At 45.7% G+C, this 17,138-nt stretch overlaps 1 protein-coding gene across 3 annotated transcripts in view; it reads right to left on the reverse strand.

Moving 5' to 3' along the window:
• The window catches only part of SMURF1 (SMAD specific E3 ubiquitin protein ligase 1), a 102,405-nt gene that overhangs the window by 12,331 nt on the left and 72,936 nt on the right, over nucleotides 1-17,138 (reverse strand). For 2 of the 3 annotated variants that reach the window (XM_074345707.1, XM_074345706.1), the window contains exons 2-11: nucleotides 15,122-15,160; nucleotides 13,839-13,947; nucleotides 12,522-12,655; nucleotides 12,300-12,365; nucleotides 11,011-11,086; nucleotides 9,326-9,567; nucleotides 8,518-8,602; nucleotides 6,757-6,903; nucleotides 5,494-5,692; nucleotides 3,901-4,004 (exon numbers count right to left, since the gene is read on the reverse strand). In XM_074345707.1, coding sequence (XP_074201808.1) covers nucleotides 3,901-4,004; nucleotides 5,494-5,692; nucleotides 6,757-6,903; nucleotides 8,518-8,602; nucleotides 9,326-9,567; nucleotides 11,011-11,086; nucleotides 12,300-12,365; nucleotides 12,522-12,655; nucleotides 13,839-13,947; nucleotides 15,122-15,160 — 1,201 coding nt within the window. The remainder of the gene's footprint in view (nucleotides 1-3,900; nucleotides 4,005-5,493; nucleotides 5,693-6,756; nucleotides 6,904-8,517; nucleotides 8,603-9,325; nucleotides 9,568-11,010; nucleotides 11,087-12,299; nucleotides 12,366-12,521; nucleotides 12,656-13,838; nucleotides 13,948-15,121; nucleotides 15,161-17,138) is intronic. The other variant, XM_074345708.1, reaches the window with a different exon arrangement.

Below are 17,138 nucleotides of genomic sequence, written 5' to 3' on the forward strand. Positions count from 1 at the left end.
GGAGTCGTGGTTTCACACTCACTTGTGTAATTCTTTGATTAGTGCCTGGACCTCAACAGACTGCGGAGTCCTTTGCACGGGGAGCCTGGAGGGACGGAGGGGGCAGGGGATACGTCACCTTGCTCGCACTGCATTCCTGGTACCCAGCCCACAGTGAGTCTCAATATTTACTGGTTACTGAGTAAACACAGTTCTTTAAAGGGCATACAAGTTATAGGGGTGTCCCCCTTCAGAAGAGTCAATCACGTGACAGGTCTCCTCAGTTCATTTTAGTTCTCTCATTTTACATTTTATTACAATGGAATTCAATGAATGAGTGTGCTGTGGTGATCTGAAAAAACAAGATAAAAAATACTGAAGCACTGGAAGGCAAGTTGAGGAAATCTCCCTGGAAGCAGAGGCTGGAGGAGGGAACAAAGATGGGAAATGAAAGGAAAAAGATGAGAGATATACAAGCTCAGTCCAGGGAATCCAGCATCTGAGTAACAGGAGTTTCAGGAAGACCAGAGGAAGGATACAGAGGGGAGGAAGTTATCAAAAAGTAAAATCCATCCTTGAGCAGGTGCTTAACCAGACGAGCGCTCGCTGTGGGGCGGGGGCTCTTCTTGGATCTGGGGATTCAGCCGAGAGCACACAAGATGCAGTTTCAGGCTCCCAGACTCACACAGCGTGTCTCTTGGGGCTGCGGGCCCCGCACAGCACACACGTGGGGGTGGCTGGGGCTGATGTGGAGAGGGGACCGGGAAGGCCTTGCTGAGAAGGACGCGTAGGCAGGCCCCAGGTGAAAGGACGGGGAGCCACGTGAGGGGCCGGGGGTGACAGGTGGGCATGGGAACCCAGAGAGGCGGAGACACAGGCAGGGCAGCCATGGCCCCATTCAGCTGCGCTCGGGGCAATTAGGGGAGATGGGGGCCTGGGGGGGGCGCTCAGGGACAGAGGGTGACACAGCTGAGTGTTCAGAAAGGGCAGGCTGGCTGCGGCTGGGTTGGCCCTGGAGGAGTGAGAAGCAGGAGGGCAGGTGATGTCCAGAGAGAAGGAAGAGAGGGAAGCACCATCACAGGAGCTTGGGAGGAGCTGAAGGGAAACCAGGAGAGCCTGGCACTGAGAACCGAGTGGGAAAGTGTCTCAAGAAACGGGGTGACCGACGCCATCAAGTGTGGCCGACAGACTGGGTGAGACAGAGACCGAGCCAGTGCTGGGCTTGTGAGATGCAGCTCAAGGGAGACTGCACACAGGGAGCTTCGCGGGGCAGAGATCTGCCGGGAACAGGTTCAAGAGAAAGCGAGGACGTGGAAACAGAGGAGGGAGGCGCACGACTCTTCCGACGGGTTTTGCTACGAAGGGAACAAAGACACAGGGCGATGGCTGAGTTACATGTTCTTCAACACATTTTTGTTTTGCCCGGAATTTCTAATTGTTTTTCTTTTTACTGTGTTTTATTTGCCTTTACTGCCTCCTTAAAGCTCAGACAGGAAGGGATGACTTAGTGTCCAGGGAAGGTCTGGGAGGCATGTCTGTTCCTCTGAAGAAGGGAGTTTTACATGGATGAGACTGACCCAAGAGAGAGGGACATTTTGATGAAATGAAACATGTGAAACAACAGGAGAAGCAAAAGGGCCTGGATGCGCCCACACGGGAACGTGCCTGGGCCACACAGGGGACAGATACTGGCAGACTCGGTATTTGGTGGTGTGAGGACAGACTCTTCAGATCGCTTCTATTTCCTCAGGTAAATAAGAAGCAAAGTCAGCAGCTAAGAGTGAGGAGGGGCAGAACCAAGGCTGCAGATCTGGGAGAGACCCAGCACAGAACTGCAGTGGGCGCGGAAACTTCCTAGAGGGCTAGGGCCACTGACGGAGAGAAAGGCCAGCAGCAAGGACGTGTGCTTGCCTCTGGCCACACTCGGCTGCTCAGGTGAGGCACAGGGCAGCCTGAGGATGGGATCCCTCAGAGCCGGGGGTCTGCCAGGCAAGCACAGCAAATGGAAAGAGGAAGGAAGCTAGCAGGGGCATGAGGGAGTGATTATGATGGTGGATTATGGGTAAGGAGGAAGTGAAGACCAGAGTGGGGTGAAAAACAGAGAAAAGGGGGTAGGAGCTACAGATGATGGGGTGGTCCTGGATGGGGTCAAATAACTCAGAAGTGACTAAAACCTGACTGTCCTCAGACAGTGACACTGGGTGCCGAGAGATAGCAGAACAATGCCTTCCAAGTTCTGAATGAAAATTATCTTCTTTCTAGAAGTCTATGAAAAGACAAACTATCAGGCAAAGTATAGATTATAAGACATTTTCAGACTCAAGTTTTTGGAAAATTCATCTCCCACATACCTTTCTAAGAAAGCTACTTGAAGATATACTCCAGTAGCACAAGGGAAAAGCCAAGAAAGTGGACGCTGTGGGATCCACACAACAGTGGCTCTAACCCAAGGAAGAACTGAAGTCCCATGACAACAACTGTGCAGAAGGTCTACAGAATCAACAGTCAGTCTGGACAGAGTCTCCACAAAAGAGATACATGGGGAAAGTGGGTGGGTGGGATGGCAAAAGATGAAGTTTAATGGGGCAACAAAGACAAGACTTGTTTTTAAAAAATAAGAAGAAAAGGAACAAATTCTCAAAAATTTAAATTTGTTCAAAAGAATAAAATAAATGATAGAATGCCACTTACTCCCTCAGTGAATAATATTTTACGTTGTCATAATAACATAAAACAATGTACTGATTTTCACCTCTTACAAATAGTAAGTAGGCAAGCACAGGAGACCTACTTAATACAGGTTACAGACAGAAGGTAGATCTTCAACCTTAACAGTATAAAAGTAATATCACAGATGGCAGAACGTAAGAGGTAAAAGGTGGAAGGAATGCTAAAAGCAAAGTCAGCAGTATTAATATCCCTTTCTTATGAAAAACAGAGGCCAAGAGATAATGTCTCTAGTTGATAGCCAAAAAATAATGATGAAAAAACACTGGGGGGTGGGAAGGGACAGACTGGGCTTTCAAAATGTAGAATAGATAAACAAGATTGTACTGTGTAACACAGGGAAATGTATAAAGGCTCTTGTGGTGGCTCACAGCAAAAGAGAATGTGACAATGAATGTATTATGTTCATGTATAACTGAAAAATTGTGCTCTACACTGGAATTTGACACAACATTGTAAAATGGCTATAACTCAATAAAAAAAAAGGTTTAAAAAACATTATGTAAAGTTACAAAGACAATGACAGAAGAGCTAAAAATACTGATATTACAAAACTAGGAAGTGAGAGTATAAAATCAGTTCCTCCCCATGACTGGTATCCAGTCCCTCTGTGTCTATGAACCTAAACCACAAAATCAACAGACAACACCTGAACCTGATCGAGTCATTGATCAAGCTGATTGGCTCTACTAAAGAAACAGTTAAAAGAGCAAAACAGCAGTTGTCTCAAAGGTGAAAAGAGGAAGGACGGGAAACGGCAGCCTTTCATGACTATGTTCTATGTTTAAAAGAATCTGCATGAATTATTTTGACCAAAATCTCACTTTATGAAATTCCTTTGACACAGATGCCTCCTCCCACCACTGAAAGCCCTCTCTCCAGAGAAGCCAAGGCTGCCTCCGAATTAAGCTCAGGTTCGCTCACGCCAGATGAAGGGAGTGAGTGTAGACGTTAACTCGTATGTTACAGGGAGTAAAGCAATGCTGGCGCGTGCGCGTCCTGACAGGTTACAGGGAGATGCTGGCGCGCGTGCGCTCTTAGGGATTCTTTTTCTAAGTTCGCTGACAGCGACACTTAAGTCCTGGCTACGCCAAGACTAGCATGAGAAAGGGGCAAAGGACTTCCCTCGGCAAGTATTTTCTCACAGGCGGGCTGAAGTCCATGCAGGAGGAAGAGGGGTACACAGCCTCTCACCTCGCCACCCCACCGTAGTCCAAACCTTCCTCGCCACGGAATTTCACCATCAGTCGCTTTTTCAAGTCCTTTGGTCGCATCTTCATTATCTGGCGATAAGACTCCTACACATCAAAATTACAGGTTCAGAGAGAAAAACTTTTCTTATGTTCAAAGTTATACAACGATGCAAGCTGACTCATAACAGAGCCGGATTACACAGAAGCACCTGCACTATTTTTAAGGCTCAGAGCTGAGTTTTCTGTGGCTCCTGTTCAGAGTGTTTACTTGGCCCCAGCACACTGCTGCTTCCATCATCTCTTCTATTGTCGCACCCTCAGACACAACAACAGAGCACAGCAGGTGCCGCTGTACCTGAAGGAAACATTCTCAGCACAGTCACGACTTCACGAATTACACATCCTCACTAGAGTTGATTTTCTCCACACAAATTAATTCCAATGTGTCCTATAAATAATTTATACATTTTAACCCAAATGAAGATAACACCAGAGTCCAAACAGTAAAACAATTCTGAGCCTGATTTTGTATCTGAAGTCAAAAATCAGTTTCCCAGCGTCAAAAAACTAGGTCGGGCTGAAGTAAGACAGAGCAGCTGATCGACCCACAGACAACAAAGGGCAATCTGAAGTTCCTTGGACTCAGTGCTGAGAGTGGGACTAGCTAAATGTTTGCAGGTATTTTCAGTGACAAGGCACTTAAGAATCTTTTCTTGCTTTAAATTTAATGTAATTCAAAAGCTATGGTCCCAATAGGAAAGGAGGAAGTTGAGTGGAAATGATCTGACAGCAGAACGTCAATAATTCAGCTCTTTTCTATCCCCAATAACCATTTACGATGCTCCGTGGGCAAAACTGGGCACTGGAGCTGCTCCACTCGCCCGACACCGGCTGTGCCCCAGCCTCCGGCAGCCCGGGAGCTTCCCAGGGCCCCTGGAGGAGAAGGCGCCAGGCTGCCCTCCGCGGCCCTCAGCTGCAGCACCTGCGCTGGCTCTCGCCCCACCTCATTTGATCATCTCTGCCAAGGATTCCATGAGGGCCCAAATATGGCTGAGATTTTACCTCCTGATCTTGGTCCTGAGAAAAGGGCCCTGCCTACTGAAGGCCCTGCCTGTTTAGGGCCCTGACCCCACAGGGGAGCCAGACAAAGGATGGAACCCTTCCTGGTGCCACAGTATCTTCCTACTTCCAGAAGGGACAGCAAAGGGGCCCTTTAGCCTCTCTGAGAAGGCAATGCTGGGGAGGGTGGTGAAATTCCATGTGAGGCCGAAGCGGAAGGAACACTTGGGTCTAAGGAAACTGTGCAGATGCAGGAAATATAACCCGCACGGTGCAGATACAGGGATTTGCAGTATTACTTAGTACTAGGTTCTGTACAGATCTCTAGATTTTCTCTCAGAAGTCATCTATGTTTAAACGTCCACCATTGGAGGAAATGTAGCTCCCTCTCTCCCCAAGAGCTCTGGCCCTGATAAACCCCTGCATTTCACTGACTAAGAAAATCAACGGCCGAAACACCAAACAGAAAGAAGAACTCCATGTGTTAACGGGGAGGAAGAGTCTGGGCCGGACTGCCAGTGCCCGGATCCCATACCTCAAATATCTCCTCTCTGGATACTTCGATCCGGCAATGACCAGCCTGAGGCTGCTGAAGTGACAGTTCGTGTCTGAGGACTTTCAGTTTCTGGACTAAATCTCTCTCATATCTCTGGGCAGGAAGCTCCTCGTCTTCCACAGAGCCCTCGCTGGGCAGCGGTAGCGGCTGGCTGGGCTCCTTTAGTTGGCACTGGTGACTTGGGAAAAACAGAAGCATCAAGGTCACCCCAAGAGCAGCAGCCAAGCGAGTGCCCCCCATCCCACCCCCCATGAAAGGGACTGAGAGGGAGTTCATTACACCCAACTTCTAGTGGAAGTTTTTCTCTGGTGACATAACTTTGTACATCGATATGTAAATTGCTGGTGGCCACCAGCAGACGAAATATACATCCAGAATAGAGAGGAGACACTAATTCCGTATCTCATCCGGTATCATCTTCGCCCCATATAAAAACAGACACTGCCAGCCTTCATCACATATCTCGTGTGTATCCATGACCCTGACCGCGCACCATTAGATAGATGTGCCTCGGCAGTTAGAATTACACGCAGTTGACGTGAAAACTTTAAAAGCAGATGATGGTGGATGCACAGGAACAGATGACTCAAGTGAAACCGAACGGGCACCACTTCTCAGCCTCATGACCAAAAGGGTTCTCAGCCCACTCATCAAAAGCACGAGTCCAGGAAAACAGAAGGATGAGGACTGTAGGGGGACGAAGCGGCATCTGTCCCGTTCACGCTTTGCTGACTCACGTCCACTGTCGATGAGATGGGCTCCGTGTGCTCTGAGGACACAGCAGACCAGGAACACTGGGTGTGGGAGCCAAGGTCATCCCCAGGTCCCTGCTGTGGCCTGGGAAAAGGCTCTAGTGAGCAGCGTTCTCCACCCCGCAGCCCTTCCAGACGGCGGTGAGCAGGCACCGAGGAAGATCCTCACTTCACTGCTTCCCGCTCTAAGGCCACGCATTTCATCAGAGCACTGCGTGTGGAAGCTTCGAGAATGAAGCCGCCTAATGCTGCCGGCGTGGTGGATTTGATTTAGGCTGTACGTAAGGACAGGGTGGCAACCCCACAGGACTTCAGGATGGCTCCCAGCTGGCTGAGAGTTTGAAACACACTACTGTCCACCAAATACTTCTCACAGTCTGCTTACACTTACTCTCTGCTAACGGTGGAGTTGATAAATGAAGAAACACATGTGTAGAAAATGTGAAACGTTAACTGTAAGAGGTCAACAAAGAGTCTATAAAAGTCTTACTTCATGATGTGGTGTAACCGCGGGTCTGTAAACTGGGTTGTTCGGTTGTTATGATCTACAAAATATATCCTCCCAGAAACGGTGCTCCGGACTTCCCAACCAGGCGGCAGTGGTCCAAGTTCATCACAGTTCACGCTGTTAAGGTCTCTAGCAAAATGGAAGATACAGAGAGGTTTGTCCATCTGAGTGTGTTGGCATGAGACCAAAACTCCAAGGAGAGAGCCACCAGAATCCCCATATCGGGGAGGCTGGGTCCCTGATCTGCTAAGAGGGACAGTCACTGTGCTGCTCAGGCCAATGTCCCACTGAGTCCTGGCCTCTGTGCTGCAAGTAGCAGCAAAATCGGACAGAGAAAAACGGAACTTTCAGAGGTACAACCCTGAGAGGGAACGCGGTCTACTCAGGGAATTTCATTCCTTACACAAAAGAGGGCAAAACGGTAGGAAGTATCTGAAGGCTGCCGGAAACTGTCCGGATACACAAATTAAATGCTCAAGGTCAGAAAGGTTCCTGCATGGAAAAGCCCCTGGACAGCACAAGGTTTTTTTCTTTTTGTTTTTGTTTTTTAAGCTAATGGGGATGTATTAACCACTCATTCAAAATCTTACAGTTCTAAAAAGCTGAACTAGGAAGAGGCCTTCTCATTTTTTTTCGTTGGCTTTGTTAATAAGCAAGTATTTCTAATTCTAACCTCCTGATGAATTATTTCTGCGCCATCCAGGCCTGCGGGAGCGCGGCATCACTGCCCGCGCTGCTTTCTAATTAGCGGAGCCTGACACCTTGCAGTGAGGACTAAAGAGACACCCTGATTCATTTGCAGGTAACATTTCCATTCTAATTATACATACTGAATTGCAAATTCAACACAGATTTGGAAAATCAAAGACAAGAAGCTTGTTCTCAGATGAAACAAAGTATGACTAAAAAGGAAACGAGCATTACTAAAAATGTTATTAGGTAGTAATGCTATTCCAAAACAAAAAAAAAATTTTTAAGAAAAAAGGACAGCAAAGCAAAGGAAAAAAGAAAAGAAAGAAACTTAACTCTATTACAGGGTGGGGGTGGGGTGGGGGTCTCGCTGACCTGGGCTCAGATGTATGGCCTTGGAGAAGGAATTCGTATAGAAAAGCTTCATCTCCCCCAGGAATGGTCCCCAAGGGACTGAGGCAATAGGGACAGTAAAGTAGAAGAGAGAAAGGGTAATAGAATCTTTATTTTCCTTTTTGACTTTTTCTTATGGAACATTTTAAGCACATAAAAAAGTAGAGCGAGACCATAATGAATAACCAGCTTTGGCAATACCAGCTCATCATCAACCAGCCTCCAGTGCGCCCCTATTCACTCCCCAGCCCAATTATTTGAAGCATCGTATCACCCAGCAATATTATTAGTTTAAATTGAGAGCAACACATCTTGAAGGGTTTATTGGCTTTTCAAGAAAGAATGCATGTGATTTAACCACCAGGTGAGGGTCTTTTTCAGTTACATGATCGGATTTCAAGATCCAGGACTGCTTTCTAAAGGACCCATTTGTGTTACAGCAGCTGCCGAGTTATCAGGTGGAGAATCTGGAGGGGGCAGCAGAGCTGGGACAGTCACCCAGAGAGTCTGGGTCCAAGACCCCCGTGGCAGACATCCTCTTAGCGCTGCCGCTCTTCCAAGTTTACACCTTCAAATCTAAGGGCTCTACCATCTGCAGTCATAGGGGTCCAGGTAAAGGCTGGAAAATGGGCTTGACGGTGAGCATTTCAGGAAACCTACCTTGGTATCCTGGGGTCATGCCATGTGCTGACTCCAGTCTGTGTGTGCAGAAAATAAACCTGCCCCTGCACAGTTGTTCTCTGTTCTGCACAAGAAAGTGGGGGATACGGGTGGTTAAAATCAATTCCAAGGAGAGTTTTCAACCAATCCTGTAAGCACAGAGTCTACACTGCCTTCCAACAGTCTTTAAAATCACTGAGAAGAGGGTTCGAAAGGGCATGGTTAACTTCTGCCTGGCTTCCGGGGACCACAATCCCCGTGTACAGGTGTGGGCACATGTTACTTCCCCTGCTCACACCTGGAGAGACGGCTCTCCTTGCTGGACCACACCCCTGGAGGAGATGCTCCCGTGGGTCTGCCACCTCGGGACTGACCCTCCCTTGACCTCCGTCACCTATGATGAGCTCTTATTTCTGGTCTGATCCACCACATTGGAATGTGTTCCTCCCTCACTGAGGCTCTCCCTCTGTGGTCGGGAAAAGATCGCATCTTTTCCCTCCCACTCGAGGCTGTCCTTCCCACGTTCAAACCACCAGGCACTACGAACACCCTCACCGAGCCCCCTACTCCACTCATCTTGGTTTCCTTTGATATTCATTCGCCTAGAATTTTTACACAATTGCTAAACTGGGAGACTGGAGCAACTGCAGACAAATTCATGATGAGCAAGATGTTACTTGTCCTTACACTGACACAACTGTTGAACAGCACAGCTCTGCAAACGTCGGCAGTTCTTAGGTCACTAAAAAGAGGTCTGAGAAGGAAAGTCCTCTGAAACACTGCTGACAACACGGGGGAGTCAACTCACCGTAGCCTTCGGGCAGCTCCGGGGACTGGTGGCCATGCGGTCGGTTCTGGGGCGTCTGGAGTGACCCTCGGACCTCAGGATTTCGCAGTCGCTGTGCCTGAAGTCTCTGATCTTGACTTGGGGATTCCACAAACCTGCAGCTCCCGCCGCCCGCAGCAGCCCCGGTGCCGTCAGTGTAAGGGGCTGGCTCTTCCATGAAGCAGCTGAGAGGCCTCCCCGGCCCCGAGTCTTCATACACCGTTCTAGAAGGGGGAGAACACAGTACGCGTGACCGCGCTGGCCAAAGGCAGCTCAGTACCTGAAAGTTCAACACGACACCCTCACACCCATTTAATTTGCTTTTCCTGAACAATATTGTGTCCCAAGTGCCGAGTTTCAAAAAATTCATCCTGTCCTATTTAACTGGAAAGACAGACTTTTTCATGAGGAACCAGTGGCCAAAGGGAGCCACGTGGCAAGTGTCACAAGGCCACCTGTGAGATTTCCTCTGAATGGTTGGACAAAACCAACCTTGTACTATAAGGATAGCATAAAAGGAGATTTCAGTTTTCTTGACTTAGCATCAAACCCAAATATTCCATTTGCCTCGTCACTTTATTCTATAATAGAACTCCCGGTTGCCTAAAATACTGCAGTGACTTTCAGAGTACTCTTTCCTGTAAACCTCCATCCCCTGAACAATTCTGAAGACAATTTACCTTAATAGGCTATTTTCCCTTATAAGCAAAGTACTTTTGAAAAGCATTTTCCACTGAAAAATTTCAAACGGCTACACAAATGCAGAGACTTGTGCAACGACGCCCCTGGACCCATCGCGAAGCTCCAACCACCATCGTCTGCTGCCGCTCTCCCAACTCCTCCTCCCGCCTCCGCTGGGTTATCCTGAAACCAATCCCAACATTTCAACACTTCACCCTTCAGTATTTCAGCGTCTACCTCTGGAAGATAAGGACTTTTTTCATGATCATGACTTAAAAAAAGTCTGTTAAATTTTTTTAGTATCATCAAATACCAGTCAGTGTTCACATTTCTCCAGTCAGCAGTCTTATTAATCAGGATCCAAATGAGGTCCACACGTGGCACTGAGTAGGTATGTCTCTTAAATCTCTTCTATTAATTTACAGGTTCTCTTCCTTCCTTTTTGTTTATTTTTCTTCCAGTGTATTTACTCAAGATGCCAGGTTGTGTCTGCTACGCTCCAGAGCGCCCCCTCCTGGACGGTGCTTATGGCATCCCGGGGCTGCGCAGCCACTCCCGTCCCCTGGACTTCCAGGATGGATGTTACTATCAGATTCTCTCACTTTGGTGATGTCAGCAATTATGAATGATTTTTGCCCAGCTCCATTAATTCACTGGGGATCAAAAGATTGTGATCGTGACCAATGGGAATTTTTGAGGGGTTTTTTTTTTTTAGAATGTATTTCTCCTTGTAGCATTATGAGCTCAGCGGATTGCTTCACTCCATTGCAGTTATAATTCTTTACTGATGTTCTCTGGCCAGTGGGAACCTCTGTAAATTGGATCCTGAGTCTTTGGGGCACAAGGACACTGGATCCCAGTTTATCCCAAAGTCCTTTCCAGCATCTGAAGCATTCAACACAGTGAAAAGGTGTGAAGGATTCTTTCAGATCGTGCGAGAGCCCAGGCAGCAGAGAGCTTGGCAGGCATTGCCCCGTGATACGTACCCTTCATTTTCTAACAGTCCTCTGCAGTCTACCACAGACCCTCCAGTGCCTATTCTGTCTCGTGTCTGTAAACTGACTAAAAAGAAAAGAACGCCTTGCATTAAAATCCAGTGTTACTTTATACAACTGTAATACAGTGAGCCATTGTGAATGCATCATTTATGTATGCGATTATTTTAAAAAGCAAGGCACACATACAAACACACACACACATTCCTCTGCTTTGAGGTCTGAGCGTGTTACTCCGTTAGCCGCACAGCACCGCACACCACTCAAACATTCCTTGTCAACAGGGAGCAGGAGGAGGTGCCGTGTTATCCACGCTCTCCGTAAGGATGGCAGAACACACAATAATCACTTCTCCTAAGTTCCCTCATTTCTTAGGAAGATTTTGATTTATGTTTAATAAGGACCCAGGAAGCACTGCCTGTATCTGCAAAGTCTGGATGAGTCTCCACATCTAGTCTCTGTTCCGACTCGGAACAACAAAGACATTTTGAAGCTGGTTCCAGGCACTTTTTCCCCTGGCACTTCCCCCCACAAAGAAAAGAAGAAATCGCTGACAGCAGAGCGTGAAGTGAGGACTTTGTCGTTACGATAGTTTCCAGGCAGGATGGATACTCACTGTTCATTTAGCTTGGGTCAGGTCTATCTAAGACAACACCTAGAAGATTCGGGGTCCTAAGTCCCTCTGCTGTGCTGCGGAAATCCTAGCTTTTCTTTGACTCCTTGCAATGCAGACAGTCACCATTTAAATGCTCATGGACGGGGTGGATCCCAGGAGGAGCTACTTAACAGATAAATTATTTCCAACGGAGTACCTCCAGTCTACACTTTGTAACATCAGCACATTTTTTCCTTCTAAGTGAATCAACCCTCTATTAAATCCCATTACGTGGACGTCTTCAGAAGTCCTCTTTGCCTTTTACGTAGACGAGGGGTCTTCCTGCAGAAACTACTTCTCAACTCTTGCATGTGTGGCCACCATTTTTATCAACTACACTTGGATAATCTGACAAATTAATTGTTCATTAATGTGATGATTACAACTACATTAAATATTTAACCTTAAGTCTTTTTGTACCTTAGTCATTTTAACTCAACCCTGAATGGTAAAATAAAAACCACCCACGATGAAACTGTTTAGCACTGAAGAGATGGCCCCCGATGTGGTCTGCCCTTCGGAGGACATCCCATTTGCTGGTGCCTGGGTGTGTTTTCTCAGTGATGACGAGTCGAATGTCAAGTTCTGTAAAAGCATCTCTTTATACAGATGAGAAAGTTCTTACCCACTATTTGGCCACGAACTGCATCAGTATCTGAGGGATTTAGTTTGCATAGATCCAAACGCTGGTCTGCAAACAAACAATTCAAAACTTAACCCGGGGAAATGTGAACTAGGGAGGTAGGCAGGAATTCTGTTTTCAGTATTCAAAAAAAAAAAAAAAAAAAAGATGCCTCATAAGCCTTCTTCAGTTGCATTAAGAGGCAGAAAAGCATTCAGGTCTTACATCCAGTATCTTTCAATCTGCTGATGGCATTGGAGAGCAGCCGCACACACCCCAGGAAGCCAGCTCCCTGCTTCTTGTGAATTTTCTTGTGGTTCCACACACTGATGGTTATAGAATCAGTTTTCCCAACATATCTGAAAACAACATGCAAACTCATTTTTAATTATATTTCTCAGTCACGATTGCCCATTGCAATTTCATCTGATTGACCTGTTGGGACAAAAGAATCCTTTAAAAATAATGTTGGCTACATTCATGAGTAACAGGCACTCCGTCGGTATGTGTCTACTGCCTTCAAAGGGCGGGAGGGGGGCCTCAGCGGGCTATGTAAGAAGTAGATGTAGATAACCCCCTAATAACCATCATCTTATAACAGAGACTTACTATATCTTAACAGTTCCAAAGGATAATAACAGAATTCTTAAGTTCCCACCCATCAGGGTTAATACAGAATACTAGTTTGCAACAAAGGACTGCTTACAAACCTCCATCCACCCAGAGCTCACTGAAGGGCGCTCACTCAGACAGCAGCCCCCACTCACCCTCGGCGCAGGTCAGCCAGAGGGGAGCTTTCAGGACAAGGGCTGGCAGCCACTTTGCAGGCCACTTCTGGTGCCTCAGTGTAACTGGAAGTGAGCCTTAGACTCCAACTACTAAAACCCCACTCAAACCCAGTACAATCTGTGTTAATGAAAAACCAACAGTCACTCGGTATTACCTTGACAAAAATTTCTTAGCAGGGACGTGAAAACATAGGTGCCTATAAAAGAGTGTTTTCAAAAGGCCACCCATTTAATGAATGAATATAAGAAATTGTCTGATGGTGTGTAAGCTTATATACATTCAATCATACCAAACTATATTTTCTCTTGCAGAAAATATATTTGTACTAAAAAGGAGAATTTTAAAAATCAACACAACTATGTATCTATTATATCGTCACATCATAAATACATGTAATAATAATTATTTTAAAAGTAAAAACTCTACAACCACATGCAGGGTTTCACTGAAAAAACAGTAGCACACAGAGGACCTGAACTATGGCCCTTTTTTTCTGTTAGAATGGTCAGGAGGTTGGGAGTTTGAAGATCACAGTTATAGAAGCAAACCATAAAAATGTATGAGAATGTCAAATGCAAGAACTTTCCAAGAATGCGAATTCTAAAAACTGGCAGTGTGTATTCATTTGGCCATCCACGTTTGTTATCAGTAAGAAGTTAGTAATCTTCTTTTAAAAAATTAAATGCTTCTCATCCAAGCTAGATACCCACTTCCCTGCTGCTCCCCAAGTGGCTTAGAGGATGTTCAACTCACAGATCGTAGTGCTGGTTCCACTTTGGGTCCAGCGTGTTTTTCACAGTGTCCGTTGAGTGGCACTGCCCAGATCCATCCACGACGATCTTCGCAAAAGGGTCGGGGAGTCCTGGAGGAGAGGAGACAGCCACAGCTGGGTGAGACGCCAGATCTCTCAATGGGATACAGAACACAGTCCTGCCAGTAAAGGGGGCTCCAAGATCATCTCATTTGGTAAAGATGGTTATCCTGGTATGTTTTATTCTCAAACTGAAGGTGAGTTTTGATGAGCAAAATAAGTTATTCCTATTATGCTTTCTAAGAAAGGCAACCCAGAATGACATCATCCTCGGATTTTGAGAGGCTAGAAATGAAAACTGCCAAAATTGGCTTAACTTCAAATTTCCATTTCTGATGATCAGGAAATGGAGCTAGCTAAATGGAGAAAAAGGTGTCTACAATTAATTGTATTTATCTTTTCTAAAAAATAATTATACCTAGGAATCTCGTTTACTGGTCTTGGTCTATTTTATCTACGGAAGCAAGGCTTCACCAAGTCTTAATTAGGTAAGTTCCTCCATCCTGGAGCAGAGACCAGAGAGGGCTGTAAGATCAAAGGGGTGGCCAGCTCAGGGTCAGAGAGACAGACCCGGATGCGAGCCGCCACTCTGGAGCGTCCCAGCTACTTGAATGAAGCCTGTGAACCTGAGCATGTTTCTTCATCGTTAAAGTGCGAACAATTCCACTTAGGAAGTGAGCAGTGTTCTCGTGAGGATCAGGAAGTGCGAAGAATTTCACGCTGCAGGCACCTACTTTATAGTAGGTGAACCCCCTAAGTTGAGGGGTGATTTCTTCCTTTATAAAAGGATCTTCCTTTTTTTTTTTTAACAATTCCTCTAATTACAAGGCTTTTAAAATGTAATTTAATTTCTAAAATTTAACTAATTTTATACAAACCCAGACATTTTAGAGAAAACAGTCTCATCTGTATTTGAACTGAGAGCACTTCAGCCAGCAGAAAGCAATATATTAATGGATAAAAACACAGAAAACTGGGTGTGGCCGGAACAGGGGATGAGAGAGTTTTTCTTATATGAGTTGTAAGTTCTGTGCCTTGGAGCTAAGGAGCCTCTGTGTTGTAGCCAACGAGGAAATGAAGTTTGTCAAACCATGGATCTTTCTTCAATAAAAGGGCACGACTTTTGGGAGAATACACCCAGTGGTTTTTTTCAAAAAGTTTTAAATTTCAGAAGTCTGTGAAGGATACTAATACTGTAAGAGAACAAAAGCGGGTGTTTACTTACTGAAGAAGTCTTTCTTTGCAAGGTTCTTGGCACATAATACTGAAAACAAACAAAAGATGCTGGGGTTAGCATTTATGGACGAGATTTTCACCACAGTCAGCTGCTATGGAAGGAACTGTTCACCCAAAAGTCCCATGTTGAAGCTCTAGCCCCCAGTGTGATGCTATTTAAAGGTGGTGTCTTTGGGAAATGCATAGGGTTACGAAGGTCATGAGGGCAGGGCTCTCATGATGGGATTAGGCCCCCACAAAGAAGAGATCACAGAGCTCCTCTTTGCTTTCCACATGAGGACACGGCAAGAAGGAGGCTGTCTACCAGCCAGGAAGGGAGCCCTCGCCAAGAGCCAAATCTGCTGGCGCCTTGATCTTAGGCTTTTCCACCCTCCAGCACTGCAGGAGGTAAAGTGTTTGTTGCTTAAGCGGACAGTCCATGGTATTTTGCTATAGCAGCCCAAACTGACTCAGACACTCATCTGTATTTGCAGACCTCTCAAAATCACCTTGGCCAAAGGCCCCACCTACTAATACTATCACTTTTGGGGGTGGTTAGGATTTCAACATATGAATTTGAGGGCAACACCAACGTTCAGACTATAGCAATTATCACAGCTTTGTGGTAAGTTCTGAAACTGGGAGGCATGGGTGCTCCAACTCTGTCCTTTTTCAAGGCAGCCTTGGCTATTCAGGATCTGTTCAACGGCCACGTGAATTCTAGGATCAGCCCGTCGGTTTCTACAAAAAAAGCCAGCCTGGGTTTCGATAGGGATTGCACTGAAGCTGTAGGTGAACTGAGGGAGTGCAGCCATCTTAACCAGACTAACTCCTCCAATCCATGGACAGGGGGTGGTCTCCCACTTACTTAGGGCTTAATTTTAACTGCTTTGTCATTTTCAGAGTACCTGTTTTATACTTCTTTTATTGAACCTATTCCAAAATATTTTATTCCTTTTGATGTCATTGTAAACGGAACTATTTTCTGAAGTTCATTTTCAGATTGTTCATTTCTACTGTACAGAAATACAACTGATGTTTGAATATTCAACTTGTATCCTGCCACTCTGTTGAGCTCATCATCTGTAATAGCTTTGTTTTCTTTGGGGAGTTTGCTATATCTGAGATTACATCACCTGCAAATAGACATAACTGTGCTTCTTCCTTTCCAGCCTAGATGCCTTTTCTTGTCTAAATGCCCAGTACCTCCAATACAACACTGAGCAGAAGGGGTGGGCAGCCTTGTCTTGTTCCTGATCTCAGGGGGAAACATACTCTTTCAGCCACTGAGCATGATGGCAGCCGTGCGTTTTCTACAGATGCCCTTTATTAGGTTGGAGAAATTTCCTTCTGTTCCTAATGTGTTGAGTGTTTTTATCATGAAGAGGTGTTAACTTTTGTCAAATGCTTTTTCTGCATCTACCGAGATGATCGCTTGGTGTTTGTCCTTTTTCTATTGATATGATGTAGTACATTAATTGATTTTCAATAGTAGACCAAGCCTGCATTTATGGTGCATAGCTGATCTTTTAACATGCTGCTGTAAGCCATCCAGGCCTGGGCTTTTCTTTGTAGAAAGCATTTTCAATTACTAACCCATAATCTCTTTTCTTCATATAGGTCTATTCAGAGTTTCCACTTCTTCTCAAATCAGCTTTCGTAGTTTGTGTCTTTCTAGAAACCTGCTGATTTCACCTAAGTCATCAGTTTGTTGGCACACAAACCACCTGACCATTCTTGTTACCTCTGCAGAGTCAGCAGCAATACATCTTCGTCAGTGTGATCTTTATGCCATTCCTTTCCAGTGGAAACACACACACACACATCTTTTTTGTGGCTACGTCATAATTTATTACAGCTCCTGGTAGTGTTTTATTTCTTGTTTCTCTAATTACAAGTCATATGTACTGACAAAAAAGGAAAACTTGCAAATGTGTAAACAGAAAATGCACACCTCTAAAACCTCATCATGACTCTTTGTTTAGCATTCTCCTGGCGAGGCTCACATGCTTTATTTTTTCCTATTG

This window comes from Camelus bactrianus, chromosome 18 (genome assembly GCF_048773025.1).
Source record: "Camelus bactrianus isolate YW-2024 breed Bactrian camel chromosome 18, ASM4877302v1, whole genome shotgun sequence".
Classification (NCBI taxonomy): Eukaryota; Metazoa; Chordata; class Mammalia; order Artiodactyla; family Camelidae; genus Camelus; species Camelus bactrianus.